Below are 15,858 nucleotides of genomic sequence, written 5' to 3'. Positions count from 1 at the left end.
CCTCTCCCTTCCGGGAGAGGAAGTCCGTGTTTCTGCCCCCCATTGTGATACGTATGGCAAGTAATCTTTTACAGAAGAGACAGAGGAATAAAACATTTAAAGTGGCACACCGCAATGGTGTATGAAATAATAGGCAATGAACAGTGCTTTCACTGGGACGTCTGATAACCTGAGTTGATACAGAGAAGGGTTTTTAATGCATTTAGAGTTTTTTTTGGCCCTCACTGCAGTCATGTGTTCCCTCTGCAGGTCCACCCAGCCAGGCCATGTGGGCGCTGGGAGATAAGATCGCCTCATCCATCGTAGCACAGACAGCGGGCATTCCCACGCTGCCCTGGAGTGGGACTGGTAAGAGTTTGCCTTGTGTGTGCCTACTGTAGTGCTCTATGTCATGGGACAGAGCTCCTTCCACATGGAATCAATTTCAAATTAAGTGTTAAAAGAAGTATATGAATATACAATACTGTTGTATGATGGATCAGACTTTTTAAACAATCAAATCTGAGCCAGTGTCACAGCTGAAGAGCCTCTGTTCATATATTTCTGATTGCAATTAGACAGTAACACTGCATACAAAAGACATGTGACAAACAGTTCACAAATTTCTATGCACTGGAATTGCATGCTACACCTTTATAGGACAGCAGAGGGGGTGTTTACTGTGTGCTTACCTGGCTGAGCCTGCAGTGAATGGTGTGCACACGTGTGCTCTCTGCAGGGCTGACAGTGGAGTGGTCAGACAGTGACCAGAAGAAGAGGATCATCAAAGTGCCCCCTGAGCTGTATGAGCAGGGCTGCATCCATGACATGGAGGAGGGACTACAGGTAACCAAGGCCCACAGATAATTCCATATATTAACTGGGGAATGTCCACACAAATGTAGATATCACTACTGCTTTACTGCGTCTGTTAAGATAGGCTGAACAGAAATACCATCCTTCTCTTTTAAATTCTCTGCATTGAAAACTTTTGCTGTGTGGCTTCTGAATTCTCGACAGAAAGGCTTAAGGTTGGATACCAAGATAAACGCAAGGAGAAAATTTTCTCTCTTCTTTGTTCTTCCCACTTAAGTAATGCCTATTTTTAGTGATCTGGGTTGGGGCCCACTGGTAGAGATCACTGATAAATCGTTGCTTTGGGGTCTTTGAATTTGTAGATTTGTAGATTGCACACCATTTTCTTCTTTAGGCCTGCATGAGATTAAGCAGCCTTGCTTGTGTTCAATTGTACATATTAAGGACCAGTGCAGTATGGGTATTTGGGTGACTCTCTACTGACCCCTGCAGGCTGCAGAGAAAGTGGGCTACCCTGTGATGGTGAAGGCCTCGGAAGGCGGGGGAGGAAAGGGCATCCGTAAAGTGAACAGCGCAGATGACTTCCCTAACCTCTTCAGACAGGTGAGTGTGTCCATTCGGACTGGATGCTGTTGTAGAGTGCATTGCCGTCCAAGCAGGTTGATCAGCTGTGTTTGCAGCTGCAAGTTAATGCCCTTTGTGCTGGTCGTCTCAGGTCCAGACAGAGGTGCCCGGCTCTCCTATCTTCGTGATGCGACTGGCGAAGCACGCGAGGCACCTGGAAGTCCAGATCCTGGCCGATCAGTATGGCAATGCCATCTCGCTCTTCGGCCGTGACTGTTCTGTGCAGCGGCGCCACCAGAAGATCATTGAGGAGGCCCCCGCCACTATCGCCACATGTGCTGTGTTCGAGAACATGGAGAAGGTAATGGACAGGGACCACCGCGCTGATTATGGAAGATATTAAGGAGAGTGAACATGTGCAGAGGGCAGATGGAGTAGGGAAGGGGAGAGAGGGTGCTAGGCAAAACCTCCCTCAGGTTGTTAGTCCGTCCCTCGTTATCCAGCTTACTCTTCCCCATCCTGTGACCACAAAGCGCTCTTCAAGTATTAGAAATGCCTACCGGGACTATTAAAATGAGCCCACTGTCAGATATGTACTTTCCTGTTACAAGGGTCTTTTTAATTCAGTCATTTAAGTGCTATATCCTCAGTAGCTCCTGGTAAATTGCTGTTATTTTATGTATGAATCCTCTTATTTGCAGACTTCTGCTGCTGCTGGAACAATGTTTAAGTAAGAAGGGTGATGCCTGCTGGTCAGGAGTGCTGGCAGTTGTTGTGGGTTTTAATTGGCCCCTGTCTTGGCAGTGTGCCGTGAAGCTGGCGAAGATGGTGGGCTACGTCAGCGCTGGCACAGTGGAGTACCTGTACAGCCAAGATGGCAGCTTCTACTTCTTGGAGCTCAATCCCCGGCTGCAGGTGGAGCACCCCTGCACGGAGATGGTGGCCGATGTCAACTTGCCCGCTGCACAGCTACAGGTGAGAGTGGGAGGACGCGGGCATCAATGCAGACAAACATGGCTTCCCTGCAGGTAATGCCTCAGAGAGTTCACAATGGCCAAAGAAAGATCCCTACTCATCCAGCAACAGAACTAGTTTCATTGCCACTGGAAACTAATTATGCGAGCTGTGAACTCTCCGGATCTTACCTCCTCCTGAACCTTCTGTTGGCTTTTCAGGGCAGAAGTGATTCTTCTGTCCCGGGGCCTTGTCAGCTGATGCAGTAGCTGAGACCATGTGGTGTAACATGCACCCTGCTGTCTGCACTACAGCAGGCAACCCCAGCACGGCCTCACGGCTCGCTCTCCATCTCCACGGGCGAGCGCTGCGAGGGCTCAGTCGCTGTGGAAACCGGGGAGGAGGCTGCCTTTGCAGCCAGTTCCAGCTAGTTCCCCCCACCCCCCCACTAAAGAAATGCAGAGTCACGTGACTGGGCAATGTAGGTCAGCTGTCAGAGGGCCTCTGTGGCAGTGTTCTACATAGGAGCGCAGACCGTACTGCACAAAGGTTGCCTCTCTCATTGCCTTGCAGTCTACTGTAGATCAGCCAAGATTCCAGTTTTCATTGTGTTAAATAAGAATTGCTGAGGGATTATACAGCCGGGTACTCTAGGAGCATTTATTGTGTGCACGCCAATTGATAGATGTGACTGTAGCTTGCACTGTCAAATGTGCCCACATTCTCAGGATTCTGTGTCTAATTGAAGGAAAAGGGAAAATAAAATGCCCATACTAAGGATCAATGAATAAATAAATGAGTTTGGCACAAGGGTTTAAAGTTGAGATAAAACTAATAGTTCTAAAACTAATACAAGTTTAATATATTTCTAGAAAACAAAGATTTTTATACTCACTATAAGTCATGCCTTCATTGCCATCTACTGGACATTAGCAATACTGATACTGATTTTTCTCGGATCTAGGTTCGGGAATGCTGCCTAAATTTTCGTAACATTTTTTGTGTTATTCAAAAAATGTTTAACTTAAAAACTAAGTCCCAAATGAAATGCAAGTCAATGGGGGGGGGGTATGTCCTGGGTTCATTTCCAACCAGAGGATTGACTTTTTCTAATCTAAGCTATTTCCATGGTGCTGTACTAAAAGTCATTTTGAAGTGAAGTGCCTGTTGAAGTCTGGCGGTGCCATGGGAGGTCAGACCATGGTTAGTGGTGGGTAGGAGTGGTGTGGGAAATGCTTGAGTCATGCTGCCGCGCTTACAGACACATCTGGACTGTGCAGTTCTGTTCATGTCCTTTTACTCTCTGTGATCTTTTTAAATCCCAATGTTTTGAAGTATTTAAGTAACCTTAAAAATATTTTTGCTTTGCTTTACTTATGATTCTGTCTGATTGTTTTCCCACATTTGTTCCCACAGTAGCTTACTTTGTTTTAGGGTTGTATAGATTTTTTTTCACTTTTCTGCAATAATAAACAGCAGGGCTGGGCTTGTTCCGCACTGCCCTCTGGGTCGTGTTCCACTGTTCATTCAGTGTATTCTATTTGCGCACCTAACAGCAACAAAGCATGTTAAACTGAGAATTAATTTGTCCTAAATTAAGAAATGGTATACAATATTTGAATGAGACGTGTTAAGCCAAAACATGCAAATTAAATCACTAAATCAAGAACTACCTCTACTGTAGTTTTATTAGGTTTTATAGGGCATTCAAAAGAAGCTCATGTACCTAACATACCGTGTTTGTGTTTCTGTATAAAGACTTCTTCCAGTGACTGGTGAGATCTGCCTCATAAAATTCCAAATCAAATTCAGTTGCCTGCAGTAAAAGCATTGTCAGCTGCTTTAAAGAAAGGCTTAATCAGCAGGCCTCGGTCCGCTCTTGGCTCTCCCCCGTACAGATCGCCATGGGGATCCCCCTGCAAAGGATCAAGGACATCCGGATGCTGTATGGGCTGCAGCCATGGGGCGACTCGCCCATCGACTTCGAGGGCTTGTCCACGGCGCCCTCTCCACGTGGCCATGTGATCGCTGCTCGCATCACCAGCGAGAACCCCGACGAGGTACGGTAATGCCTTGCATTTTTACACAAAGTAAACCCATTTGGACCCATTTGGCTGGCAGCAGTTCAGTGCCAGCAGCCCCAGTTCACAACCAAAAAGGTGGAAAGGCGGGGAATTGGTTCACCATTTGAGTTAAGGAGGAACATTCAGAAGTCTTTATCGTGCAATCCCAGAGTTCCCTGCTAGCATGGTGGAGTTGAGCTGGGACACCCCTGTTGTGCTGCGGTGTATGTGTGTGTCACTGTCCCCCGGTAACTCTGGCTTGTCTGCCTGGCCTTGCAGGGGTTCAAGCCCAGCTCGGGCACCGTGCAGGAGCTGAATTTCCGCAGCAGCAAGAACGTCTGGGGGTATTTCAGCGTGGCGGCTGCCGGTGGGCTGCACGAATTTGCCGACTCGCAATTCGGACACTGCTTCTCCTGGGGGGAAAACCGCGAGGAGGCTATCTCGTGAGTTTCCTGTCTCTCCCCCACTGACTCTCACTCTCTCTCCTCTGTGTATGTGTTTATCCACACTCTACCAAAAGCCATTCCTTCTTCAAACTGTTTTTTTAAAAGTTTTACAAACACCACCCTTTTCCTCTGCATAAAATCAATGTCATTGGCTGTTGTCGTAAGTTTTGATTTTGCCTTTCAATAGTATACCCACTCTCTGTTTGCCCTCAGCTGCACAGAGTGCCCTTGCCCCTCAGTAACATGGGGTCTGTTTGTTGCCCCTCAGGAACATGGTGGTGGCCCTGAAGGAACTGTCTATCCGCGGGGATTTCAGGACCACGGTGGAGTACCTCATCAAACTGCTGGAAACGGAGAGCTTCCAGCACAACAGCATCGACACGGGCTGGCTGGACCGGCTCATCTCCGAGAAAGTGCAGGTAGTGGAGCGCCTGTCCTGCCCGTCTTTGTCTACAGGCTTTCAGCTTCGTTTGCATCACGATTTTCCTCTTGTCTCAGTTGTGTTTGTAAGCGAGGGATTCTCCTCTGTGTTTATTAGGCAGAGCGACCGGACACCATGCTGGGTATAGTGTGCGGAGCCCTCCATGTTGCCGACATCAGTTTAAGGAACAGCGTCTCAAACTTCCTTCACTCGCTGGAAAGGTAGGGAGCCAGGGCAGGGTTGGCTGAAGGGCAGTCCTTTTTTTGCAAACAGCTACACAGCCAAGCCTTACTTGGCACCGGCCACATTGATCTGAGTTTCCCGTCTGTTTTCTCCCTAGGGGTCAGGTGCTGCCCGCTCACACTCTCCTCAACACTGTGGACGTGGAGCTCATTTACGAGGCCACCAAATACGCGCTGAAGGTAAAACACTGCCTTCTGGGTAACAGGCGGGTCAGGGCCTTCATATATATATCATGTTGACAATAATAAGTAACCACTTAGCATGAGTACATGCCAGCATTGTATATAGTAAGTGCCATCAGCATTTCACATTACCAGTGTGAGAATTAAAAGCAGTGCAGTACAAGAGTTATTGCAGGATGCAGATGACAGCTGAGAAGTTACACTTACTGGCTGAACAGAAGAGTTTTGAGCAGGCTCTGAAAGGCAGTCCGGGACAGAGGGGCTCTGAGTTCTGCGGGACAATCATTTCACAGTTGAGGGTGAGAGTAGAATGGGCTCTGGAAGGGACTCCCTGTCTGACAGAACAAGAAGAAGGGAGACAGGGTGTGGCAGGAGATGAAGAGACTGAAGACCGGCAGGAGCATGGTGGTTCAGACAACAGTAGACTGGAAGTGGGTTCTGTCTCAGATGTGCGCAGCAATAGGGAGGAGCTGCAGTAGTGCAGCGGCATGAGGAAACCAAGGAAGAGTAGTGACCAGGTGAATTCTGGGTGAGCTGGAGTGAGCAGATGGCACCAACAGGGAGGGTGTCCAAGAGGGAGCTCTGGTAGTGTAGGGGCGAGAGTACAAAATACAGGTTTACTTTGTAATCCTTCTCGATAACTAGTGCAAGAGTCAGTTTTGTACATTGTGAATAAGTTACATACAGTACAGCACTGTGTCTGGGTGGAACCTGTGCTGGCCGTGGGAATAAGACTCTGCCCCTGTGCCCCTAGGTGACCCGTCAGTCTCCCAACTCCTATGTGGTGATCATGAATCACTCGTGTGTGGAGGTGGACGTCCACCGGCTGAGCGATGGCGGCCTCCTGCTCTCCTACGATGGCAGCAGTTACACAACGTACATGAAGGAAGAGGTGGACAGGTAGTGGATACTGGGCACTGTAACTGCGAGCTCTTGCTCTTGCACTCTCACTGCACAATCAGAGTAAATAATTTGTCCCACAGATGACTCCAGGAACAGGTTCCTGTGATGTTGGAAACTGCTGATATAAATTGGTTTAAATCAACCCTGTGCTTTCTCTTGTGTGCACCCATACTCACACTGACGCTGTATTCTATCCCTGCATTCTCTGTCGTGTCCTCATCTCTGTTTCCCCCCGGCTGCCTGCCAAGGTATCGCATCACGATCGGGAACAAGACCTGCGTGTTCGAGAAGGAGAACGACCCCTCACTCCTGCGCTCCCCCTCCGCGGGGAAGCTGATCCAGTACACGGTGGAGGACGGGGGGCACGTCTTCGCAGGACAGTGCTACGCTGAGATAGAGGTGAGCCTTCTACTCCGTACGTTCTGTGCTGTGCTGGAGCGTTGGGAGTCAGTGCAGATTGAAGGGGAGACATCCACCTTGCTGATGTCCCCCCCGGAGTCAGGAAGAGGTCAAGGGGTCACCGTCTCACTTCCCCTGGGAACACTGATCCAGTTGCACTCTGCCGTTTGGGAGTCAGACAGTCCGGGACAGAGGGGCTCTGAGTTCTGAAGGACAATCATTTCACAGTTGAGGGTGAGAGTAGAATGGGCTCTGGAAGTGACTCCCTGTCTGACAAGAGACTGAAGACCGGCAGGAGCATGGTGGTTCAGACAACAGTAGACTGGAAGTGGGTTTTGTCTCGGATGCGCACAGCAATAGGGAGGAGCTGCAGTAGTGCAGCGGCATGAGAAACCTTCTCATTGCCATCTCACTTAAGTGACTAATTCCAACTCTTCCCCTGGCAACACTGATCAAGTTGCTCGATGCCACTTGGGAGTCAGACAGGGACTGGGGGGGCTCTGAGTTCTGCAGGAGAGTCCTGGTCACAGTCAGTTAGTGACTCAGATCAAGCCCATCCTGGTCCCAAGAAAGATCTGTTAAGCAAAACATGTGTGTCATGTACATGTCTGACTGCATATCTTCGTGTAATTCTGAACCTTCGGTTTGTTTGCTACATTTTCTCATTTTGTTTCTGGGAGGTGTCAGTGCTTCTCCCTCTCCATGCAAGTTCTTGCTGTGCTTCACTGCGCTACGCTGTGACGCTGCCGTGGTACCGCAGTCGTTTAAAGGGCTTCAGCCAGCGGCCACCCGGGGTGCTCACAGCGCCTCTCCCTTCCCGGCAGGTGATGAAGATGGTGATGACCCTGACGGCGGCAGAGTCGGGCTGTATCCACTACGTGAAGCGCGCGGGGGCGGTGCTGGATCCCGGCTGCGTCATCGCGAAGCTGCAGCTGGACGACCCCAGCAGAGTCCAGCAGGTGAGTCCCGAGACAGCAGCAGCCTTGCACACCCGGAGACCAGCTGCGTCTGATTAGGAATGAGGCTGTTTTCCTTTTCGCAGGCCTGAGGGAACATGTTGAAAGCACAATAAATGCAAGCAAGAATTAGCGGTGGTAAAAGAAATTATATAGTGGTATATTTGAAAAAGGAAATCTATTTGAAAACAGCTCTGTTTTATTTGGATACAGCATCCAGAACCTCCTGACATCTTGGGAAGAAAATAACTCATTAAGGTTTAAACTGTTAGAGTAATCCTGCACAAGGTGCAGTGAAGTGCTGACGTGTGTGTGTGTGTGCATCCAGGCGGAGCTGCACACTGGAGCACTGCCCCAGATCGAGTCCCTGGCTCTGCGAGGAGAGAAGCTGCACCGGGTCTTCCACAGCACGCTGGACCACCTGGTCAACATCATGAATGGCTTCTGTCTTCCCGAGCCCTTCTTCAGTGCCAAGGTGATCCCCCCCCATCCTCTCACCACCCCCCTGGTCACACGCTGCAGACGCAGGTCAGGCCCATTGTCACTTCACAGGCACCCTGCACTCCCCGGTACACCTCAGTCTGCCCTCGCCCCTCACTGGCCATACCCTGCAGCAAGAGTGGAAGACCACAGTGAGGTGACCCGCTCTGTTGTTGCAGCTGAAGGAGTGGGTGGAGAGGCTGATGAAGACCCTGAGGGACCCATCCCTCCCACTGCTGGAGCTGCAGGACATCATGACCAGTGTCTCGGGCCGTATCCCCCCCGCTGTGGAGAAGGCCATCAAGAAAGAGATGGCACAGTACGCTAGCAACATCACCTCCGTGCTCTGCCAGTTCCCCAGCCAGCAGGTACTGCACATAGCGGGCACTGAAACTGTTAAAGCTAAGAAATCTACATGGTAATTTTGCACTTCATGGTGGTGGGAAATAACCTAGAATTAATTTCAATATATCAGGAGATGTAATCAATGGAGTAAAACATTATAGACAGCCTTAAGAAAAAATTCTTAAGCAAAACAGGGGTGTCATGTGCATGTTTGAGTGCATATGTTCATGTAATTCTGGACCTTCACTATTTTTCACTATGTTTTAACATTTTGTTTTTGTGGCACGTCAGTGCTTCTCTCCCTTCTTGCAAGTTTTCATTGCGCCTCACTGCGATATGCGGTGACGCCGCGGGACCAGGTTGTTCTGAACAGCAGCTTTTGACAGCGAAGCCCCGTTCGGTGTCGAGTTTGGAGACAAGGGCCCTGCGCAGCCCGTGCTAGCCCCAGATTAACACATGCTCTCACGACTTGATCCGCGTGCTTTCAGATTGCCAACATCCTGGACAGCCACGCTGCCACGCTGAACCGCAAATCCGAGAGAGAGGTCTTCTTCATGAACACGCAGAGCATCGTCCAGCTGGTGCAGAAGTGAGTAGCACGCCTGGCAGGACGCCCCCTGGGGTGGAGGGTTCAGAATTGTGATTTTTTTTTATCAGCTTTATGAGCAAAACATGGTCCCTCGCTTTACATTGTGAAGGTGAAAACCCTCGCAAGGGACAATGCAGATACAGAACACAGAAGTTAAACGATGGGTGTTTTTCTTTCACTTTGATTGCTATCTGCCAGGATGGAATCCTTTGCCCCATCTGTCATTCCCCAGATTACAGACCCCTTCTTCAATGGCAGCATTCCTTTGGAAAGAAGAAGCAGGCGTACAGCACCAGGTTTTTAATTTGTGGTTTGAAGACACAGTGGTTTTGAATCCTCTGGGCCGTGCTTTTTGGAAAATTAACTGGAGTCTGTTTGGGGCTAGAGCAGTTTTTTGGTAGCTGAACAGAATCCTCTGTCTGTGGCTCTGTTAGGAATTCAAGAAAGACTGCTGAAATAACCACTTCTCTTCCAGTCCCTGGGTGTGCAGGACACTTGTAGTTATCCTTGTGGGTGTAATGACAGTGCTAAGACTCCGGCCTGTTCACCATGGTGGGATAACCACTGTGTCTGAGGCTCTGGCTGTTACTCTTGGTGGAAGTCTCTTGACTGTACAATACACGCTGCAGTCTTCCTTAGTGAGGCACAGTTCATTGAGAGAGATTTACACCGGCCATCCTGTCTCATTTTACCTCCGTCTTCCCATCTGGAGCAAAACACTTAACATGCATAAGTCTTTGGTTAACATTCATAAGAAATTTTGTATAATTTTTCGCCACTAAACTTATGTCTATTTTATCTTGATAATAAAACAACACAATGAAATCTTCATATGTCACCAGTTCATAATGAAAGACTCCTCGAAGACATATTAAATATTTATTGACTTTGTAACATTAATATTGTGGCTATGCTTTATGACATTGGGCCTGTAGTTGATTATCAATTAGTTAAAAAAGACATAGCTGGTTCACAAATTCCACTGGATGTTTGTGCACATGTCTACATGACTGTGTCTCAAGCTGTCCCGAGCTCATTTCCTATTTGTCTCTCTGCCCCAAAGTTACCCTGAGCTCATCTCAGCCCCTCTCTCTGCCCTAATTCTTCCTGTGCTCATCTCAGCTCATCGCCCTGAGCTCATCTCAGCCTGTCTCTCTGCCCCAATTCTTCCTGTGTTCATCTCAGCACATCACCCTGAGCTCATCTCAGCCTGTCTCTCTGCCCCAATTCTTCCTGTGCTCATCTCAGCTCGTCACCCTGAGCTCATCTCAGCCTGTCTCTCTGCCCCAATTCTTCCTGTGCTCATCTCAGCTCGTCACCCTGAGCTCATCTCAGCCTGTCTCTCTGCCCAGGTACCGCAGCGGAATCCGCGGCCACATGAAGGCAGTGGTGATGGACCTGCTGCGCCAGTACCTCAGGGTGGAGGTGCAGTTCCAGAACGGTGAGACCCTGAGAGCAGTGTGCGTGTGTGTCTCTGACCTCTGAACCACACAATCTCACACTCTCACACACATATGCACACACACACAGTATAAAACTCAAAGTCCAAAGAAATTAAAAATATATATACAGTACATAAGATAAGATCACTTTATTGGCCATATACAATTTCTTGTATTAGGAATTTGTGTTTTCGCATACCCCAACTTGCTCTCCATGAGACACACAGACAGGGAGAGAAGCTTGGGGTCAGAGCACAGTCACCCATTTATACGGCGCCCCTGGAGCAGTTGGGGTTAAGGGCCTTGCTCAGGGGCCCAACAGAGTAGGATTTCTCTGCCGGCCGCGGGATACAAACCGGCAACCTTCCAGCCACAGGCGCAGATCCTGAGCCACAGAGCCACCACACAGCCACATGCACACATTCACATGTATAATACATTCACATACATATGTATACATATGCACTCACACACATGTGCGCAATTGCACACTCATACATTCTCATGCACACATGCGCACACCCACACGTAGCAATTCATCCAGAGTTAAAAAGCACACGCCAAGTACTTGGGTGTTTTTTGGTGTGTATTTTTTTTTTAAGTTGTTGTTCGTGTGGAAGTCTCCAGTAAGTAATTATTTCTTAGAAATTACAGTCTTTATGGTTTTATTTTTTTAGGTATTATCTCAAATTTCTTTCCCGTCTTGAAACCTTCACCCGACCATACAGATGCACTGTCCACGGTGCCTTTTAGATGATTAGATTAATTTAATTACCTCCTTGAACTTACTCAGACCTGCTGTGTAAATTGCCTTACTTTGTGTTTTGTTAAAAACTCACCTCCTTCTACTGTCTGGTTGACAGTAATGGAGCAGTGGTATGTGTCTAATAATACAGTACATGTATGTGTTTACAAATGGTTCTGTGTGACGTGCACTGTGTGACCACATGAGGGCACTGTGTTTACAGTTTATGTCTCTTCTTAGCCCTGGTTTTTCTTTACTCTGAATGTAATGTCCATGTTTTGCAGTGTTGCCCCTAAAAGAAGCATATCCTCTGGTTAAAAATAAATGACTTTAAACACATTTAATTTCATTACATTTTTTGTTAATTTGGCTCAAAGGTACTTCTGCCCCATTCATGGTGCTAAGTAAAAATATTGTGGGTTTAAACAAAGCTAGTTCAGTGTGTGCAGCTCATTTGCTGAGACTTTTGTATGTGTGTGCCATGATTTTGCTCTTTTCAGTTCTAAGGGTTTACAGCTGCTGCAGTTCTGTATTGTAGGGGCCGGTAAACTAAATCTGTCCTTCGATTACAGTGTTCTGTTTTTTCAATAAACAAATCACAGACAGAATAATGCCCTGACTGTAGTCTGTGTGCCTGTTTTTGTTGTTCTGTGTTTGTCACCTGGCTGTAGTTTGTGTGTCTGTATCTGTTGTTCTCTGTGTGTTGCATGTCTCCTGGTTGTAATTTGTGTGTCTGTATTTGTCGTTCTCTGTGTGTTGCGTGTCTCCTGGTTGTAATTTGTGTCTGTATTTGTCATTCTCTGTGTGTTGCATGTGTCACCTGGATGTGTTAGCTGGAGCTCCTGCTGACGTGTTTAATTGTGTGTGTCTCCAGGACATTATGACAAGTGCGTTTTCATGCTGCGCGAGGAGAACAAGGGCGATATGGCCAACGTCCTCAACTACATCTTCTCCCACGCCCAGGTCACCAAGAAGAACCTGCTGGTCACCATGCTGATTGTGAGTGCTGGCCTGCCTTTAGGGTGGTCTCTCTCCCCTACCCTGCACCACCCACGCCAAGCTCCTCTCACTACCGTGAACCTGCTCTCAGATCAGTCTGTTTTTCGCTTTCCGTCCATTGTAATTTAGAAGAGGGAGCATTATAGCATGTAGCCAGAAAACAGGAACAAGTAAAGGTTAATCCCACACTGAAAAATAGGAAGGAGAAACACATCGTCTTAGCTGCAGAGCCTTCTTCAGGTGAACCTCAGCCTGGAGTAAGCCTTTACGAGTTCCACTGCAGACAACTCACGCTACCGCTGATCCCCACTCGTGTATGCCCAGTAAATATGCAAATATCTACTAAATAAAAAAAAAAGACATTAAACACAACCGGGGCACTATCCAGGCCCCAGACCAGCTGCTGATTTGTCATTGAGCTGAACTGCAGACCCCTTCCTTCCTCATCACACGGTAACTCTGGGTTATTTTGAGAAATCATAATTGGGAAGTGATATTGAGCTGTGTACTGCTCTCTTTTTCCCTTCTCTTTCGCCTCTCCCAGCCTGCGATTGTAAGTAAGGGTTGGCGTGTGCGAATCTCATTACTGCGACACAAAGCTGTATTTCCTAGGAGGCTTGTGAGGGAGCCGCGCGGCCCGGGCCGACTGGTTTTTCGGCAGCAATCAGGCCCCGGTGATGGGGAGGGAGAGTGGCAGCTGCTCTCCTGCTCAGCCCTTCAATTTCCTTCACAGTCCAGCCACTCAAGTGTGTAATTACATGGGGGGGCTTGTCGTGGAGGTGTGAGGCCTTTTCTGAGCAGCATTACCCATACTGCCCCCCCTCCCCCCCAAGCAGGTGAGGGTTTTGCTTTCAGCGGTCACAGCCCCCCCCCTCCCCCCAATCTCCCTAAACCACTGCCAAGGCATTTTCTGGACTCCTAATACTCAGCAATTCTATTTTTCACGTTGCTTCGGCGCCTTTTGTCTCTGTAGTTTTTGGTCTGGTATTATCTGATGGTGCTTGGGTACCATTAGAAATCACCGGGAGTGGTGTGGATGAAGACGCACTTTATATTCTGTCCAGGAGCAACACATTATTGTCTCATGGGGTCTTTTAAAACCCTATTGTTAGAATCAGGCTCAATAGTAATAGGAGTGAAAGGTTAAAAGGTTGTTCTTAAAGGCTTAAAGGTGAGAAATTGCTATGAGCTTTGCTGTGGGTTGTAGTTAGGGTGCTCCCTGATGTTCAGGACAAACCTGGATAAATACAAGCTGAATTTCTAAAGATGGAGAAGAAATAAAACCTGGAAAACCATGAAACAAATACTCATTATCAGAACAAGTGTGATCGGCTATGTACAGGGGAAGAAAGTTAATAACATCTGGAAACTTTTTTCCCCCCTTTCCTTCCGGCTTTGCCCACACTCTCATCTTTCTGTCTCATCTCTGCATCTGCCCCCCTGTCTCGCACCCACCTGGCTCCTGCTCCCCCTCTCCCCAGGACCAGCTGTGCGGCCGAGACCCGACACTGACGGACGAGCTGATGTCCATCCTGACGGAGCTGACCCAGCTCAGTAAGACCACCAACGCCAAGGTGGCGCTTCGTGCCCGGCAGGTGAGTCAGGTTGCCCAGTGCTTACCCCCCCCACCCCCACCCCACCTGCCAGCCTCCCTGTTCCCCAGTGGCCGGGAGTGGAAACACCCCCCACCCCCAGCTCTGCTGTCTACTGGCTCTCCAGGAATCTCCTTCGTGGAGTATTAATGCGATGAATAAAACAAGAAAGCCCCCCTCCAGTAAATGGTCAGAACTGAAGTCCTGATGTTATTTAACCCACGGTAGACTGCGCAGTCACCAGCAAAGCTAATGATAGACCTTAGGCTCAGCCATCCTGTTGGAGAACCCCTGCTCACCGGGTCCTTTGAAGCCGTTCACTGACCCGCACTGGCATCCGCCGGCAGGTGGGGGTGGGGGAGCACAGAGTACCATATTTTGTTTACAGCTGTTCCTTTCATCTGTCGCCGCCCCCCTGCCGCTCCATCAAAAGAATTCATCACAATTAACACATGGAGGCGCACAGGATGGTGGTGTGTGCGCCACCACGCAGGCCCGTGAGGAGAAGCCAGCTGTGCGCACGCGACACGAAAGGGAAGATATTTTCTGGAGCCTTTTAAAAAAAAAATGCATTACTTTTGTGAAAAAAGGTTTAAAAGCATACAAATCCATTCTGCTGTGCATTAGTGATGTCTCCATTCTTCTGTCAGTAGGCAGACACATGAACAGAGGGGCAGGCAGTGCCAGCGTAGATGATCATGCTTCACAATGCGCGATAATTCATTTACCCAGCGATAAACTGTAAAGAACACACGCAGATGCTTAGTGGGTAGTGTTAATTGCAGTTAATTGATGTTGTAATGCATTAATTTCTAACTAACTGCTCCGTGTTTAATGAAACCTGACGTGAAATGAAAGTTTGACTACAATGTGACTCTGGTCCATTTGGTAATTAAATGGAGTGTCTTTGGAATAAAACTACTTCTACATCTTCTTCGTTCTGCTTTCTTCTTCAATGTCCCCCTCTTGCTACTTCTCTTTCATCTTTTTTTTCTGAACAGTGACTCTCTAGAGTTTGCCTGCGGTTCAGTCCTCAGCCAGTGACAGACTAACACATGTGGCTTTCTCGAGTATACATTTTAATTTAGTTTTATAAAGCCCTTGTTGGATTGTGTTATACTGCCCTCTCGCGCCTTTACAAAGTCAGACCGAATGAGGCCGTCCTGTGTATTTTAAATAGAACAACAACTGCAGTCATCTTTAGTTCATATAGCAACTTTCGTGACATCATATCAAGGTGCTTTAAAAAAAAAGCAGATATATTAAACATACAAACATACATGAATACATATTTTAATACAACAACTTCAACAGAATTAAAAGTGAGAGTGTTAAAATATAGGATTTACTCTAAAAGGGCCAGTTGATTTACAAGATCTGGACTGGGCTCTAGAGCACATGAAGCACAGTCTCCCAGGGTCTTCTGGGTTCAGAGCCTAGATTTGTAAACGGATGGGAGGCCAGAGTCCACACAGCACAAATGACGTGATGCAGGTGTACGCATGGGTCATGCTACATTGCGGTAGTCAGCGGCCAAACCTCTTAAGGTGAGCAGCAGTAGGTACGCTCCAGTGATCCCACCTCAAAGCAGTTTGATTGCAGTATGTTAAGAGTTTGTTCCTCCTTAAACATTAAGCTTTATCCTTTTAAAATGCTTCTCCTGGATCACTTTAAAGGTATTTCCTTAATCAGAATATGAAACTACCATATTGCCACAGTGATTTGTTTAACGTATCTAGA

The 15,858-nt window shown here is 47.9% G+C and overlaps 1 protein-coding gene across 3 annotated transcripts in view; it reads left to right on the top strand.

Moving 5' to 3' along the window:
• Positions 1-15,858, top strand: part of acaca (acetyl-CoA carboxylase alpha) — a 79,550-nt gene that overhangs the window by 8,289 nt on the left and 55,403 nt on the right. For all 3 annotated transcript variants that reach the window (XM_088906652.1, XM_088906651.1, XM_088906650.1), the window contains exons 7-25: positions 250-348; positions 719-825; positions 1,288-1,398; positions 1,511-1,720; positions 2,164-2,334; positions 4,212-4,373; positions 4,656-4,819; positions 5,091-5,241; positions 5,361-5,464; positions 5,584-5,665; positions 6,423-6,568; positions 6,820-6,970; positions 7,795-7,929; positions 8,255-8,401; positions 8,586-8,774; positions 9,240-9,340; positions 10,693-10,781; positions 12,402-12,526; positions 14,008-14,121. In XM_088906652.1, coding sequence (XP_088762778.1) covers positions 250-348; positions 719-825; positions 1,288-1,398; positions 1,511-1,720; positions 2,164-2,334; positions 4,212-4,373; positions 4,656-4,819; positions 5,091-5,241; positions 5,361-5,464; positions 5,584-5,665; positions 6,423-6,568; positions 6,820-6,970; positions 7,795-7,929; positions 8,255-8,401; positions 8,586-8,774; positions 9,240-9,340; positions 10,693-10,781; positions 12,402-12,526; positions 14,008-14,121 — 2,558 coding nt within the window. The remainder of the gene's footprint in view (positions 1-249; positions 349-718; positions 826-1,287; positions 1,399-1,510; positions 1,721-2,163; positions 2,335-4,211; positions 4,374-4,655; positions 4,820-5,090; positions 5,242-5,360; positions 5,465-5,583; positions 5,666-6,422; positions 6,569-6,819; positions 6,971-7,794; positions 7,930-8,254; positions 8,402-8,585; positions 8,775-9,239; positions 9,341-10,692; positions 10,782-12,401; positions 12,527-14,007; positions 14,122-15,858) is intronic.

Source organism: Atractosteus spatula, chromosome 27 (assembly GCF_055471065.1).
Source record: "Atractosteus spatula isolate fAtrSpa1 chromosome 27, fAtrSpa1.hap1, whole genome shotgun sequence".
NCBI classification, from domain to species: Eukaryota; Metazoa; Chordata; class Actinopteri; order Semionotiformes; family Lepisosteidae; genus Atractosteus; species Atractosteus spatula.
The sequence above is the reverse complement of the archived record's forward strand: the minus strand, read 5'-3'. Positions and strand labels throughout refer to the sequence as shown.